Raw genomic sequence first — 16,665 nt, 5'->3', positions numbered from 1 at the left:
GCTTTTCCGTTTATACTATATTCTATAGACGAGATGAAATTCACAACCTTCTCTACAATGAAAAAAAAAAAACTAACTGACTAGAAAATCCTTTCTGTGGGGGTCTTGGGCTTCGGTAAGAGGTACGTTATAAAAAAAACTTTTCTACCATTAACATCTGATAAGGGCGCCTTAATGATGAAGGAAAACATTGTGAGACACCTACAAAGGTGTGTGAAGTCTGCCAATGCGCACTTGGCCAGTGTGGTAGACTATGACCAAACTATTATTTCTCTGCGTGGAGACCCGTACTCAGTAGTGAGCCGGCAACGGGATGATGATTATAATGACCTACCTATATTGAAAAGTAAGTAGATGCAGTTAGAAAAAAAATGTGAGCAAACGTGTCACCTGATGTTAAAGTGATTACCGCCACCTATGAACATTTATTGAGCAATTCAACCATGAACCTAATATGTAAAATGCCCTAAAAAAGTTGAAAAAGGTCTACAAATATTGATATCTAAAGAGAGCTGACATGAAATACGACTTTATACCCGAATGTACATCTGGTACCTACATATTTCAATCACTGTCGGGGAAAAAATTGAAGGACACAGCGGAAATGAAAAGTAAAACGGAAAAGTATAATGAACAGGCTTTGGTGTATTTAATAATAATTTACCGACGAAGACTTCGTTTATAGGGTTCCGTACCCAAGAGGTTGCCAACGGAACCCTATTACTGAAGCTTTGCCGTCCGTCCATCCGTCCATCTGTCTGTCAGCGGGCTGTATCTGGTGAACCGTAAAGTTGCCTTCAAACTACGGAAATATAATATGTATGTATATGATATTTATGCATTATATTATATTCCGTAGTTGGAAATCAACTTATTACGTTTCAGAGTTCACCTAACAGGCTGCTACTACATCTCCGCATGCAAAGGCACTTTAATGTCAGTGACTCTGGAAAATGAAAAGCAAACCGGAAAAGTAAAGCCAACTATGAAGCTCGCTAATTATTAATTTGCCGTCGTGACTTTGTAGGGCGCTCAACTTTAACAGGGTTGCCACGCTTTATTACTTTAGAATAATTGTTACTTTGTAATTGTGTGCCTTATGTCGACGGCACTACGATGGTGTACAAAAAACTCAACGACGGACGGACGGACGAACAGACAGGCAGACGACAAAGTGATCCCATAAGCGTTCCGTTTTTATGTCAACGTGTTAAATGTCAACTATAGAAAGAAAGAAGAAATAAACATTTGAAGCGTTATTTAAAAGAAGAGGTAACCCTACACCCCCAAGTGTTTTACGTAAGTGCAAGCACCATCAGACTTTAACTCGCTCTGATATATATCACAATAAAAGTTTCCCAGCTTTGAAAGCACCCTGAAGCTATACAGTATCTTATATACAGTGCTATATTATATTCGGGATGTCGGGGGTTCGATCCCGGGCACGCACTTCTAACTTTTAGGGGTTATTTTAGGGGTTATGTGTGTTTTAAGCAATTAAGTACCACTTGATTTTACGGTGTAGGGGAACACCACGAGGAAACCTGCATACCTGAGAGTTCTCCATTATGTTCTTCAATGTGTGTGAATTCTGCCAATCCACACTAAGCTTGCGTGGCGGACTTTGAATAGACAGAATAGATTAGATTATATTTATTTGCATAATGTGTGTTAAAAAAGACGATAAATATGATTACAAGGTTCAACACATTAGCCGTAGTGGCGTAGTAAATATTGTGTTAGTTATACCTACAATTTTTAAATGCTTTTTTTGTAGGTTTTTTACATGCGGTTCGTTCAATGAAAAAAAAAAACAAATCAAACATTGAAATTAAAAAAAAAAAAAAAATTAAAACGTACAATGGAAAAAATGGCCTAAACCTTTCTCATCCTGAAAGGAGACCCGTGCTCCGTAGTGAGCCGGCTATAGATTAATCATGATGATGATAATGACCCTACTTTACTTGTACATAGTAAGTAGAAAAAACCCCTCAGTCTAGGTCAGTGAAGCTGCAAAAATTGAAGAGAATATGTCGGCATACAATTCGGTGAACATTTTGAAATGGGACAAGTGGAAGATAGAAATTATATTCGCTTTCTCTGACGCGAAATGAAGACCACCCATATAATAAATTAGAAACTGTGTTTGTTGGTTGGAGTTTTTTTTTAAATTTTATAGACTAGTGCTTAGCTGCAATCAGACCTGCTGGCAAGTGATAATGCAGCCTAAGATGGAGCGCGCTTGGCGAGATGATGCCTATTCACTCTTGACTTGAAAATAAAAAAAATCCAAATTTTTTTAATATAGAACTACGAGTACATAATATATTCGGTGCCAAATAAATTAAAATATTTTTTACTTTTTAGTGTTTGTGGTTATTTAAGTCGTTTTATTTTTATTTTAAAGGTTCCGTACGTTCAAAAGGAAAAACGGAACCCTTATAGGATCACTTTGGTGTCTGTCTGTCTGTGTCTGTCCGTCCGTCCGTCCGTCCGTCCGTCCGTCCGTCCGTCCGTCCGTCCGTTGTGTCTGTCAAGAAACCTATAGGGTACTTCCCGTTGATCTAGTAGACGCAGGTAGGTAGGTCTTATAGCACAAGTACAGGAATAAATCTGAAAACCGCGAATTTGTGGTCTCATCATTTAAAAAAAAGATTAAAATATGTTTAAATTTTCAAAGTAAGATAACTATACCAAGTGGGGTATCAAATTATGAAAGGGCTTTACCTGTACATTCTAAAACAGATTTTATTTATTTTTCTGTATACCTAATAGTTTTTGATTTATCGTGCAAAATGTTGGAAAAAATACCCGAGTACAGAACCCTCAGTGCGCGAGTCTGACTCGCACTTGGCCGGTTTTTCACCACCGACCCAATAAGAGGGGTGTTATAAGTTTGGCGTGTGTATCTGTGTATCTGTCTGTGGCATCGTAGCTCCTAAACTAATGAACCGATTTTAATTTAGTTTTTTTTTTTTGTTTGAAAGGTGGCTTAATCGAGAGTGTTCTTATCCAAGAAAATCGGTTCAGCCGTTTGAAAGATATCAGCGGGTGTTATATTTTTTTAATTTACACTTGTTTAGTTTTTTTTAATACAGGTATTATAGCTTTGTTACTGTTAATATTTTACAGTTATAATTACGGTAAAAATAAACTAAGAACCACCAGTCTAGGTCAGTGGGTGTGCAAAGTTTGAAGAGCACTAGATAGCGCGGAATCTGTATAGAATAGAAGTATTCGATGAACATTTTCAAATGGAACAAGTGGAAAATGGAAATATTTTCGCTTTTGTCTCGCGCGGAACGGAGGTTCTTTCTATTCCTAGAAGCGTAAGTACCTATTCTCTCTTTCAATTTTTTTGTAACCTTGACCCGTCTTATATTTTGAGGTAGGTACCTAATATTTTGTGGATTATTGAATTGATATTGGAAGTTTTCATGCATCTTTCATGTTTTTCTTTTAATTGATGGGGTTAAAAGTTAAGGGCTAAAATGATCACCATTAAGATACCATACATGAAAGTGTATTTCTTTGTTGGTTTGTCCTTCAATCCCGCGGCAGTGGAATAATGCGGTTTGCCAAGTTGAATTATTGGCAAAGGGCAGGGCACATTATTCGAAAAGCCGATACGCGTTGGGGTCCAATGGTAATGGGACCTCACACCGGAAAGTGCAGTCTTGGAAGACCTCCAACTAGGTAGACAAACGACATCAATGATCAAACGAGCCGCGGGGAGCCGCTGGATCTAAGCGGCGCAAGACTGTGCCGTGTATAATAATAATAATAATAATATCTTTATTTATTTAAGCAACAAAGGCCCACAATATTATGTTAGTAAACATCTTAACCTATGTTAGTAACTAAATTATAATGTAATGTATGTTAGTAAGAAACTTATTCTATGTTAGTTAATATAATTAATATACTTATTAACTAATGCAGACATCCAGTGCGCTTTGAGAGCGCTGTCCTGTCTGTCTGCTATCACCTTCAGGATAATGTTGGGACTTCTCTCCAGCCTGCTTTTAATTGAGGCGATCCGTTTCCGCATTATTGCGAAGAAACCGTCTACACGGTTCTCCGCAAACATACCGGACGCGCTACAGTATCCAGTCCCAGTCAGGCAGGCAGGCAGTGGGGCAGTCCCAACATTATTCTGAAGATGTTATTATACTGTACTCGGAGAGCGTTTATAGATTTTTGGGTATAGTCAACCCACAGACTGCACGTGTAGAAGCTCTGACAAAAGGACTTGAACAAAGTGACCTTAACTTCTTTTGTGCAACGTGCAAATCTGCGAGCTATCATATTCCCTCTAACCGCCAACGCCCTCCGTTCCCTATCTATGTCACAGTTATCTTTCATAACCGTATAAGTCAACCGTGTATAACCAATGCCCAACTGTGGACGTCTATATCAATTGATGATGATTGTATTAGGATACTGTGGGTATAAACATATTTCTGGCTTTAAAAATAAATAAATTTTAATAGACCCGTGTAATCTATTTTTAATTACACGTAATAGCGCGCGTGGTGTAAAGGCTTTCAGTTTTAATGGAGCGCGGCGGCGGCGTCCCCGGAGTGATAAAACCGCGGGTCGCCTGCACGCTTCCGAGTGCATTAACCATTAATTAATTATTATTATATTATTTTGTGGATACTATTTTCATCCTTTGAGATCTAATTGATCTATTTTGATCGTGCACTGAATTTAAAGAACAATTTTCAACGAAAAAGTAAGTTTTAGCTAGCATCTAGGACCCTTTCACAACAACGACGCATTCGAAGTTTATGAATTTCAAAATCACTTGAGTAATAGACTATAATGTACTATTACAAGCACTTGTAAGTATTAAGTATTGCAAGTGTAAATTAAAACTTTATAACACCCCCGACAAGTGAAGGTTACAGTAATTAGAAAAGAGCTGATAACTTTCAATCGGCTGAACCGATTTTCTTGAATTATAGCTAACAACACTCTCGATCAAGCCACCTTTCAAACAAAGAAAAACTAAATTAAAATCGGTTCATTAGTTTAGGAGCTACGATGCCACAGACAGATACACAGATACACACGTCAATCTTATAACACTCCTCTATTTGGATCGGGGATTAAAAAGCACTTTTGAATCGTCAAATAATTTGCCACTGATGATTTGGAATGCCATTCCTATCGAGAAAACCAGCGAAGAATTAACTGAAAAAATCTTGAAAAAATCGTAATTTACTTTATTTCAGGCCTGAACAATAATGTAAGTTCTATTAAAAGTAAGCACTATTAAAATTAAGTACTATTAAACTAGTAAGTACTATTAAAGCATCCACGTAGAGACCTAACGGTTCCGATTGCAATGTACGCGCCAAACACGAGATAGGTACTCGATACGGGTATTTAGAGTTCAACAAATAAACAAACAAACAGCGCTCCACGATTCTGCGTAGCGAGCTGTAAGCCTGTGAAAACAACCTGTAACGAACTGTAAGCACTATTTACTCTGTATTCTGAAACTCCATAGTTACTATTTGAAGTATCGTGAAATGTTAACTAGCTGATGCCCGCGACTTCGTTCCCGTGGATATAGGTCTTTAAAAATTCCCTTGGGAACTCATTGATTTTCCAGAATAAAAAGTAGCCTATGTGCTATGCCTATGTGTTAATCAAGGGTACCTATAATCTATCTCCGTTGCAAACAGCCAAATCCGTTCGGTAGTTTTGTGTAAAAGATTAATAAATTACACACACACATATACACACACACACACACACACACACTCACACACACACACACACAAACTTTCGCCTTTATAATAGTAGCATGATTGTTAATTTACGCCATGATTTTGTAAAAGAATTAAGTGTCCATACTTCCGCACTTGTACTAGGTAGGTACCTAGAGGTATCCATATTATTATAAATGTGTTACATACTTACGAAAGTGTGCACTTTGTTTGTTGGTTTGTTGTTTATTATTATTAAATACCAGGAGAATAACATAACTACTTTTCATCTCGGAAAATCGAAGAGTTTCCACGGGATTTCGAAAAACTAATTCCACGCGGAAGAAGTCGCGGGCATTAGCTAGTAATATGATAAATGCAAAAGTGTGTCTGTTTGTCCGCTAGCTTTTCACGCCCATCCGTTAAATTGATTTTGACGAAATTTGGTACAGAGATACGAGTAGCTTGCATCCCGGGGAAGGACATAGGCTACTTTTGGCTCTGCAAAATCAAAATTCCCATGGGATTTAAAAAAAACCTAAATCCATAAGATGAAAATGCGAGCATCAACTTTCAAAAGAAACCTAAATCCCACAGACCAAGTAGCGGATTTAGTTACCAATAAACTAGACGGCAAAATTGTTAATTTAAATTAATTAACAATATAGCGTTAATTAACAATATAACGCTGGATTAGCTCGCTGTACTGGGATCATTAAAATAATGCGAGCCCGCTATTCGAAGAGGTGTACTAATTAATTGCGCGTTAAATTAAGACGCACGAAACAAACTAAATATGTAAACAAAGCCGCGAAAGCTACATTATTTATACATCAACACAAATAATGTGGCAATTCTTTCTCAAGTAGCCACCGCTAATTAGGTTTATTACTAATCGCAGTGTAGTAATAACAAACTGTTGAAAATCGAAATTTGGGTGAATTGGGTGAATTCGAGCTTCGCAACGCTCCGCGTCCCGGGCACATGGTCTCCCCTCCCTCCCCTTGAAATGACAGATGGCACGCCCTTGCTACGCGGTTTTCGCTCCCGAAACAAACGATATTCATCCTTGAACTTAAAGATATAAGGGATATGTACTGACCAGTCTCCCGACGCATTTGCTGGTTGACACTCTGCGGAGTAGAGGTTTTTTCTCCGTCTCATTTTCGCTATCCGTGCTATCTTCGCCACAGGGGGATTTCCTTTCACCGATGGAGGCGCCTGCCTCTAACATCACACCGCGGGCGCTCGCTCGCTACACTCTCACTCATCAAAGCAGGCTACATCATACAGTTATCACACAATCCACAATAAATCACATTGTTTTATCGCTACCTAGCTGACATTTCGAGCGAGCGCCTTCAACATTGTGACAATAGCTACTGGGAAAACAAAACAAGCTTTTATGTCAGGCGACATCTCTGAAGAAGGGGATGAACTGCGCGGAAAAGCAATAAAAGCTTCATGAAAGCTTCAGGGAAAATTTTAGTGAAGATGGCGCCTCTGTCTCTTAAACAAAAATTGAATAGCTGTATAATATTTGGGATTAAATTGTGTTGTAAAATAAGTGTAAATATTAATTATTCTAATTAAACAATAGTTTTATAAAAATATTTTTAATAATTTATTTATTTAGTCCGATCTTCTTGGTCAGTTAAAAATTAGCTTTTTCCAACCAGAAGATTAAATAACGTTCTAGAATTCAATTTTGAAATAATTGAAATGGAAAAATAAAATTCTATGTCATTTACCTGAAATCCATCGTACGATGCACATAGTGTGAATTTTGATTGATTTTTTTTTGTATTTTTTTTATTAGTTGTAAGCTAATGTTAAGCATCAACTATCAAAACGATTCGATATAATTTTTAAAGAAATTTACAAGTGTTCGGATCAAGAATTTGAGAAATTACCAAGATGAGGGAAATCATTACTCTTCAAGTCGGTTCGTGCGGGAACCAAATTGGCGGAAAGGTATGTATTTCAACTTATGTATCAGCTGTACTCGCGTACGGATTTCACTGCGTGACTTTACCGCTGAAATTTCAGTGTGTGCGGCTGCATACAATTTCTACATGAATTTCTATGTCACAGAAAACTGCGAGAATGATCTAGCGGTGAAATTATGCAGTGGGAGTTTACCCTGCGAACTATGTACTAAAGGTGGAAACAAACTATAGGCATTTGGATAATACTTACTAAGTACCTTTACGCTGAACTGTGCAAACTGTCGGACATAAGTCGCAGACGTAATCTTGAAAGCTCGGACATCCGCAGATGTTTGAGAAATATCTCGAAAGACGACTGTGCTCGCCTATCAGTCGCGGCTGTCAGATGCGGCTTACGGAAGCGTCCCATAATTTGTTTAGTAAAAACTCTCAAGCACTGAGATGCGTTCAGATTCGTAGGTATACAGACTAAAATACCTTTTTTGTTTACAGTTTTGGGAAGTGATATCGGATGAGCACGGCATTGACCCCAGCGGCTGCTACCACGGCGACTCGGATCTCCAACTCGAACGCATCAATGTCTACTACAATGAGGCTTCCGGCGGCAAATACGTCCCACGAACCGTGCTTATTGACCTCAAACCGACTACTATGGACGCGGTGCGCTCCGGCCCCTTCGGATGTCTCTACCGCCCTGACAACTTTGTCTACGGGTCAGCCGGGGCCTCGAACAACTGGGCGAAAGGATATTACACTGAAGGCGTTGAGATCCTCGAATCTGCTATGGACGTAGTACGTCGAGAAGCGGAAGGCTGCGACTGCATGCAAGGCTTCCAAATCTGCCACTCTCTAGGCGGTGGCACAGGAGCGGGCATGGGCTCTTTGCTAATCAACCGAATAAGAGAAGAATACCCCGATCGCATCACCTTATCCTTCTCAGTGTTCCCCAGCGCACGAGTCTCCGATTGCGTCGTGGAGCCGTACAACGCCACTCTATCCGTCAACCAGTTGGTAGAAAATACGGACCACACATTCTGCTTAGACAACGAGGCACTCTACGATATATGCTTCAGAACTTTGAAGCTAACTACGCCTACTTACGGTGATCTAAATCACTTGGTATGCGCAACTATGTCTGGAATCACGACTTGTCTCCGATTCCCAGGACAGTTAAACGCGGATTTGAGAAAGTTGGCGGTTAACATGGTCCCGTTTCCTCGTCTCCACTTCTACACGCCTGGATTTGCACCCCTCACATCCCGAGGAGCACAGCAATACAGAGCTTTAACAGTCCCAGAGTTGACCCTACAGATGTTCGATGCAAAGAACATGATGGCCGCATGCGATCCTCGACACGGGAGATACTTAACTGTAGCGACGATATTCCGAGGGCGTATGTCTATGAAGGAAGTCGACGAGCAGATCCTGAATGTACAGAACAAGAACAGCACATACTTTGTGGAATGGATCCCCAATAATTGCAAGATAGCGGTTTGTGATATACCTCCGCGGGGTTTGAAGATGGCGTCCACGTTCATTGGGAATACAACAGCTATACAGGTCATCTTCAAGAGGATATCAGCACAGTTCGTGGCCATGTTCAGCCGGAAAGCGTTCCTTCACTGGTACACAGGCGAAGGTATGGATGAGATGGAGTTCACGGAAGCTGAGAGCAACACGAATGATCTCATTTCGGAGTACCAGCAGTACCAGGACGCGACGGCGGATGATGAGGGGGAGTTTGACGAAGAGGAAGGCGAAGAGGGGTTGGAGTGACTATTTTTTGGTACTTCATTTGTGTATGTCCTTGTTTGTTTCAAAATAAAAAACATTATCTACACTTGTAATTGATTTCAATTAAAATTGGATGTTTGCAGTTTTATCGACCGCTATGCCATTTTAAAAATCTTATCTTTTTTATATATAAATTATTAAAAATCTGCTACAGGTTTCATCAAAATCGGGTTAGTATAAAAATATTTCGATCAGGTTTCGACTGGCCTTTGTTCATATCCACGTTCTTGGTCATTTCTTGGTTCTTAATAATGACGTAGACGTGTCATAGTTATGTCATTGACCGTGTCATCGAGGATCGAAATGATCGAATCACTTGAAAATCCACTTTGCGCCTAATATAATTGGTGGTCAAAGTTTAACAGACAGCACAACCGTGAAGTAACTTTAACATATCATGTCATGCAAATGAACTTAATATTAGGGAATTATACAGAACCCACAGGACATAACTAATGAAAAAAAAATAAGTATGCATATTTTTATTTAAAACATTTTCAAATAAAGTAAAAACATCAAAACTGGTACGCCTACAATAAACATGACAGACACGAATCTAAACAATCACAACATTGGACAAAACAAACATTACTCTTCAAGTTCCTCATCAAATTCCCCTTCGTCATCAGCTGTAGCGTCCTGGTACTGCTGGTATTCGGAGACCAGGTCATTCATGTTGCTCTCGGCTTCAGTAAACTCCATTTCATCCATACCTTCGCCAGTGTACCAATGCAGAAACGCTTTTCGCCTAAACATAGCCGTGAACTGCTCGGATATCCTCTTAAACAGCTCCTGGATAGCAGTAGTATTCCCTATGAAGGTAGCAGACATCTTCAAACCACGTGGAGGAATGTCGCATACAGCCGTCTTTACGTTATTAGGTATCCATTCCACAAAGTAGCTGCTGTTCTTGTTCTGGATATTCAGCATTTGCTCGTCTACTTCTTTCATAGACATACGACCACGGAAGACTGCAGCCACTGTTAAATAGCGTCCATGACGGGGGTCGCAAGCAGCCATCATGTTTTTAGCGTCAAACATTTGTTGAGTCAACTCAGGAACGGACAACGCACGATATTGCTGGCTTCCTCTAGATGTTAGTGGAGCAAACCCTGGCATAAAGAAGTGCAACCGCGGAAACGGCACCATATTAACAGCGAGCTTCCGTAAATCCGCATTCAGCTGCCCCGGAAACCGCAAACAAGTTGTGACACCAGACATAGTCGCTGAAACCAAATGATTCAAATCCCCGTACGTTGGAGTGATCAGCTTCAGTGTCCTGAAGCATATATCGTATAGCGCCTCATTATCTATGCAGTACGTCTCATCTGTGTTTTCAACTAGCTGATGGACTGATAGAGTTGCGTTGTACGGTTCAACAACTGTGTCCGAGACTTTAGGACTTGGTACGACGGAAAACGTGTTCATAATACGATCAGGATACTCTTCCCTTATCTTCGATATGATTAAGGTACCCATTCCTGAACCCGTTCCGCCGCCTAGAGAATGTGTTAGCTGGAATCCTTGTAAGCAATCGCAACCCTCAGCTTCTTTTCGTACTACATCGAGAACTGGATCGACCAACTCCGCACCTTCTGTATAATGTCCTTTAGCCCAGTTATTTCCAGCTCCAGACTGTCCAAACACAAAGTTGTCTGGGCGGAAGATTTGCCCAAACGGGCCTGAGCGTACAGAGTCCATAGTACCAGGTTCCAAGTCCACTAGGATCGCGCGTGGGACGTACTTGGAACCGGAAGCTTCATTGTAGTACACGTTGATGCGTTCTAGCTGCAAGTCAGAGTCTCCCTGATAAGTGCCAGTCGGATCGATGCCGTGTTCATCAGATATCACCTCCCAAAACTGTTGACAAAGGAGAAAAGACATTGAAAAGCAGTTTATATCCAAGGTAGCACTACTAAAATTTTGATATAACTTTACAACTACTAGGCTAAGCCTTAACCATGGTTTAAGCTACGCCTACACCTTTGACCTAGTTCGAAGCCCCTACTAAGTACAGATTTGTTCTGAGTAGGTTGTACAGTAATCAGCAGTTTCATCTTTCGCGAGGGTCTCAATAGTTAATGCTCGTTATGTCTTGCACGATAACTTGTTATACTGGCTTCCTACGATGCGTGATGTTATACTGTCTTCCCACGATGCGTGATTCTGCGGATTATCAGTTATCACGTACAGCCGACGACCACGGTCAGACACACACGTCGTCGCGACGACCGCGGCCGTCTGCAATATTACGCACCGTGGGAAGCCGGTATTACATGAGACCTGACCTGGTGACGTTACAGTACTCAAAAATAAATACGCGTTAATGTACTCGCTGTAAAAAGGGGTGCACACGGAAAGGTGCGAATTCCTCGCTAGAAAGGTAGTACGTAGCGAAGCATTAACCCTTTATGTGAAAGAATAAAGGTGTTAATAATTTCGCTATAGCATGCGAATACTTCGATGAGCTAAAGGTTTCAAATTAATGTGCTGTATTGTATGGATACTGATAACACATACCTTAGCTCCAATTTGGTTCCCGCATTGCCCGGCTTGGATGTGGACGATTTCCCTCATATTAGCTATTCACGAATAATTTAGTCCCAAAGAGAAAAAGGTAGTTAAAATTTCAACTCAATTGGTCATATAAAAAAAATGTGAAAAATAAATAAAATAAAAAATACGAATTTAATGCATGTGCATCGTACACGAAATTTTCTTGCTGAATGATTCGAAATTTTTCTTGGCAGCGACAAATTTAAAAAAAATCCAAATTCAAAAGTTTAAGTTTTTTTTTCGTTAGGCACAGAGTTTCTGAAAAGGTTGGACAATAGAGAATTTATATAAAAAGTTTTCTATAAGTACTGTATCAACAAGATGTCTACTTAATTAAACACTAAACAAGCTGGTCCGGGCAGTCTAATCTTACTACACTGCTAATATAACTCTACAAATACCTACGCTTGTAGAGTATTAGGTTAGTTTATTTCATCAGTATCGTACCAGGATATAACGTTTGGGACACCTTAGTTGGGTTTTATAATTATTATTATAGTAATTAAACTATGCGCCTATAGTCTCCTAAGTATAACGCCTCTGAGGTAGGCCTAGAGAATGACAACAATTCGAATGCAATCTTTTATGATTTCCCGAAAATCGTTAAGAGATTAAGGATTTATTTAAGTTATGATCAATGATCAACTACATTTTCAGGCCCAATAGGCATTCACTGTAGTAGGAAATAGGCCTCTTTGCTCTATTCTAGACTTTTCGCACCCAACCGATGCCAGTAACCTTACGAATATCCTCGCTCCAGCTTGCTAGGGGAACACCCTACATTCCGTTTGCCAAGAAGTGGTTTACCTACACTTCAGAACCTTTCGCCTCCAAAGACTATCGAACTCCATGGAAGGTGACCAGCCTATAATACCAAGGTAAATAAATACACCAATCGAAGAATACAACAATAATTTAATAAATAACAAAATAGAAAACAAAACTCATTCATCACTTTCATCATTAGGCGCCGTCTCATCCTCCTCATCTTCAAACTCCTGGTCCTCAACCGTCGCATCCTGGTACTGTTGGTATTCCGAAATCAGATCATTCAGATTATTGTCCGCCTCAGTAAAATCACTCTCATCCATTCCCTCACCCGTGTACCAATGAATGAAAGCTTTTCTTCTAAACATAGATGTGAATTGTTCTGAAATTCTCTTGAAAAGTTCTTGGATCGCTGTGGTGTTACCGATGAATGTAGCAGACATCTTCATACCCCGTGGCGGAATATCGCAGACAGCAGTTTTGACATTATTTGGTATCCATTTCACGAAGTAGTCCTTATTCTTGTTCTGGATGTTAAGCATTTGCTCGTCAACTTCTTTCATAGACATACGACCACGGAAGACTGCAGCCACTGTTAAATAGCGTCCATGACGGGGATCGCAAGCAGCCATCATGTTTTTAGCGTCAAACATCTGTAGAGTTAGTTCCGGTACAGTTAAAGCACGGTATTTTTGACTTCCACGAGCAGTTAATGGGGCGAATCCGGGCATGAAGAAATGCAACCTTGGAAAAGGCACCATGTTTACCGCAAGCTTGCGTAAATCTGCATTCAACTGCCCAGGGAAACGTAAACACGTTGTTACTCCAGACATAGTCGCTGAAACCAAATGATTCAAATCCCCATACGTCGGCGTATGCAACCTTAAAGTCCTGAAGCAAATATCGTACAACGCTTCGTTGTCAATGCAAAATGATTGGTCAGAATTTTCTATCAACTGATTTACGGAGAGCGTTGCGTTATATGGCTCCACAACAGTGTCAGACACTTTGGGACTTGGTACCACTGAAAAGGTTAATATTATTCTATCGGCATATTCTTCTCGAAGATTCGATAGCAGTAACGTTCCTAATCCGGAACCTGTGCCGCCTCCGATTGAATGGACGACTTGGAATCCTTGTAAACAGTCGCAACCTTCTGCTTCTTTTCTAACAACGTCAAGGATAGATTCAAGCAATTCTGCTCCTTCAGTATAGTGTCCTTTAGCCCAGTTATTGCCTGCACCACTCGAGCCATAGACTATGTTGTCAGGTCGGAAAATTTGTCCGTAAGGTCCAGCGCGTATGGAATCCATAGTGCCAGGTTCAAGGTCGACTAATACGGCGCGTGGGACGTATTTTCCACCAGCTCCTTCGTTGTAGTAAACGTTGATCCGTTCTAGTTGAAGCTCGGAGTCACCTGAATAGCAGCCGTTAGGGTCTATCCCATGCTCGTCGGATATTACTTCCCAGAACTGAAAGATATAGAGGTGTTGAAATACTGGTTAGGTAAGAAAGAAAGAAAGAAAATGCATTTATTTGTTGTTGGTGTCACAGATAAAAACAAAGTATACAAATATACATTTTCATCTGTGACACCACCCCAAATGGGTGTACAGCTCAGCATTATGTCCTGCATCATATGCATTAAATGCAGGACGCTGATTTTCAGCTGTGGCCCGGAGGTATCATTAATTAATATTTTTTCGAAGAATCGAGGTTTTCTATCTTATTATAGGTTCTCTCTCTACTTAGAATTCCTTCACCCCAACAAATCCGGGTCTGGTTAGCTTGTATAAGTGATATCCCAAATCATCATCATCACGACCTAATTCTATATCTAGGTGTAATGATCACGTATAATAATATGTGTGCATAGCAATGCGCGGGGCTGCAATTGCTTCTATAGTATGGCATATTATTTTAAATTGAACAATTAAAAAGAGCAACCGCCGAGTTTCTTGCTGGTTGTTTTCGGTAGGAACGGCATTCCGAATCAGTAGTAAATTATTTTAACGATTCAAAAGCACTTGTAAAAGTTTACTTGAATAAAAATACTTCTATTCTATTCTATTCTATTCTGTTCTATAGCGCTCTATATCGTGAGAGGCGACTGCCACCGCACGACTGAAGTGCCCGCATCGAAGTCGCGTTGGTCGCGCAGGTTTGAATGCTGCATTAGAGATGCGTGCCCAGGACCAAACCCCCGACCTTACGAATAGAAGGCAGACGTCTGAACCACTAGGCTATTACTGCTTAGGTATAACAAAAAATAATAAACCTTCGATCCAATCTGGTTTCCACATCTTCCGACTTGAATATGGACTATTTCCCTCATTATTGTATGTTTATTTACAGATAATTTAGTGAACAAACATGAAAAAAATCATAAACTATTACAAAATAATAAAAGTAAAATGTACAAAATCTTACATTTATTAACCTACTTACTCTAAGGTCAAATCATAAGTAAATCGTAATCTCATCGTAGCTTCACTGAATTTTTATTTTGCTGTTAGAGGGTTGGTCACGACTTTTTGAATCCTTTCCAAAAATAGGATCGATTCATACTGACAGACTCAATGCGAACCTAGACGTACTCAATCTAAAACTTATAGCCACAACGTAATGCACAAATTACTATTAAAACCTCAATGAGCTCAACGGTTGAGGAGCGGACTGAATTCCGTAAGGTCAGCGGTTCAAACCCCACCCGTCGCACTGTTGTCATACCCACTCCTGGCACAAGCTTAACGCTTAATTGGAGGCCGGAAAGGGGAGTATTAGTCATGATTCGCATGGCTAATATTCTACCAAAAAAAAACTATGCACCAACCAAGAAATTTAAAAGATGCGTGTCTTTTCTTCGTTTTTTCTCTACAAAACTTTTTAATACATTTTGGAGATAAACCGATATCAATAATAATAATTAAGCTACCTATGTAAATTTTAAAATGACGCTTCGACTGTGTCAGTGTGAAGCGACCCTTAGTACTCTCATTGTATTAACTTTCGAAAAGGCGATTTGAAGCTTTTGATTTGTAACTTAAAAAAATTGTAACGTCATTTGCGTATGCGCCATTTTAATTTCACTGTGACGTCATAGTATAGCAAACCTAGGAAAGTGCACCTATGAAAGTTTTGAAACTAGCGTTTTCGTGAAATGTTTGTATGAAGATTGGTACATCGCACATATAGCGATCTACCTACAATTATTTTTCGCAGACGGTATTGTTTACCATGGAACGTTCAAATTGAATAAAACACATAATCATTAATTAAAAATGCTTTATTAAAAACCTTACATAAGTAAAATCTTAATCATTAAGTGTGCTTACAAAGATGCAAAACATTATTACTAACGTTTATTTCATTATTTCTTTGGTGTTCACAACATTCTACTAAGCCAAGTGGCTTTTGTGAAAACTTGCAAAATAAATATAGCTCTTACAAAATGTAAGTTTTAAAGTAAGCTTAAGAGCCACCATACAAGCATCACTCGAGCAGTCGTCAACTACTTCGCAGTTGTCATCAACTTCTCGAGTAATCATCAACTGCTTTACAGTCGTCATCAACTTCTCGAGAAGTCATCGTCAATTGCTCGAATAGTTAACAATGCAACTGTAGTTGAAATTTTTTCAAAACAGTTTTCGAAAAGTGCAAATAGAAAACGTATTACATTTTATGGTGATAAGAAAAAACCATATTAATTTGAAACGTAAACATTCGTAAATAATTATTTATTATAATTGCTTTTATATCAAATATGATAATAACTTAATATAAATTATAATATTATTTGATTCACTTGAAATTTATGACTAGCTTCGTACTATGTATGACCTATTCTTCGTTCTTAATAATATAGCTCACACGATTTA

General features: G+C 39.4%; 4 protein-coding genes across 6 annotated transcripts in view; 1 reads left to right on the top strand and 3 right to left on the bottom strand.

The window, feature by feature from the left end:
• LOC123864360 (diacylglycerol kinase eta) overlaps nucleotides 1-7,080 on the bottom strand; it is a 153,325-nt gene extending 146,245 nt beyond the window's left edge. For all 3 annotated transcript variants that reach the window (XM_045904724.1, XM_045904725.1, XM_045904726.1), the window contains exon 1: nucleotides 6,823-7,080. In XM_045904724.1, coding sequence (XP_045760680.1) covers nucleotides 6,823-6,954 — 132 coding nt within the window. In that variant the 5' untranslated portion in view covers nucleotides 6,955-7,080. The remainder of the gene's footprint in view (nucleotides 1-6,822) is intronic.
• Nucleotides 7,081-7,468: 388 nt separating this feature from the next.
• On the top strand, nucleotides 7,469-9,509 carry LOC123864383 (tubulin beta-4B chain-like). The gene is made up of 2 exons (XM_045904774.1): nucleotides 7,469-7,694; nucleotides 8,162-9,509. Exons 1-2 carry the CDS (start codon nucleotides 7,638-7,640, stop codon nucleotides 9,443-9,445), a joined length of 1,341 nt encoding a protein of 446 aa, XP_045760730.1. The 5' UTR covers nucleotides 7,469-7,637; the 3' UTR covers nucleotides 9,446-9,509.
• Nucleotides 9,510-9,932: 423 nt separating this feature from the next.
• LOC123864198 (tubulin beta-4B chain-like) lies at nucleotides 9,933-12,208 on the bottom strand. The gene is made up of 2 exons (XM_045904473.1): nucleotides 11,984-12,208; nucleotides 9,933-11,323 (listed from the first exon to the last, which is right to left on the bottom strand). The coding sequence occupies exons 1-2, from the start codon at nucleotides 12,038-12,040 to the stop codon at nucleotides 10,052-10,054; spliced, it is 1,329 nt and encodes a 442-aa protein (XP_045760429.1). The 5' UTR covers nucleotides 12,041-12,208; the 3' UTR covers nucleotides 9,933-10,051.
• Nucleotides 12,209-12,917: 709 nt separating this feature from the next.
• LOC123864197 (tubulin beta chain-like) lies at nucleotides 12,918-15,290 on the bottom strand. The gene is made up of 2 exons (XM_045904472.1): nucleotides 15,066-15,290; nucleotides 12,918-14,259 (listed from the first exon to the last, which is right to left on the bottom strand). The coding sequence occupies exons 1-2, from the start codon at nucleotides 15,120-15,122 to the stop codon at nucleotides 12,964-12,966; spliced, it is 1,353 nt and encodes a 450-aa protein (XP_045760428.1). The 5' UTR covers nucleotides 15,123-15,290; the 3' UTR covers nucleotides 12,918-12,963.
• Between the last annotated feature and the right edge of the window lie 1,375 nt (nucleotides 15,291-16,665).

The sequence above is a fragment of the Maniola jurtina genome, chromosome 4 (genome assembly GCF_905333055.1).
Source record: "Maniola jurtina chromosome 4, ilManJurt1.1, whole genome shotgun sequence".
Lineage (NCBI taxonomy): Eukaryota > Metazoa > Arthropoda > Insecta > Lepidoptera > Nymphalidae > Maniola > Maniola jurtina.
The sequence above is the reverse complement of the archived record's forward strand: the minus strand, read 5'-3'. Positions and strand labels throughout refer to the sequence as shown.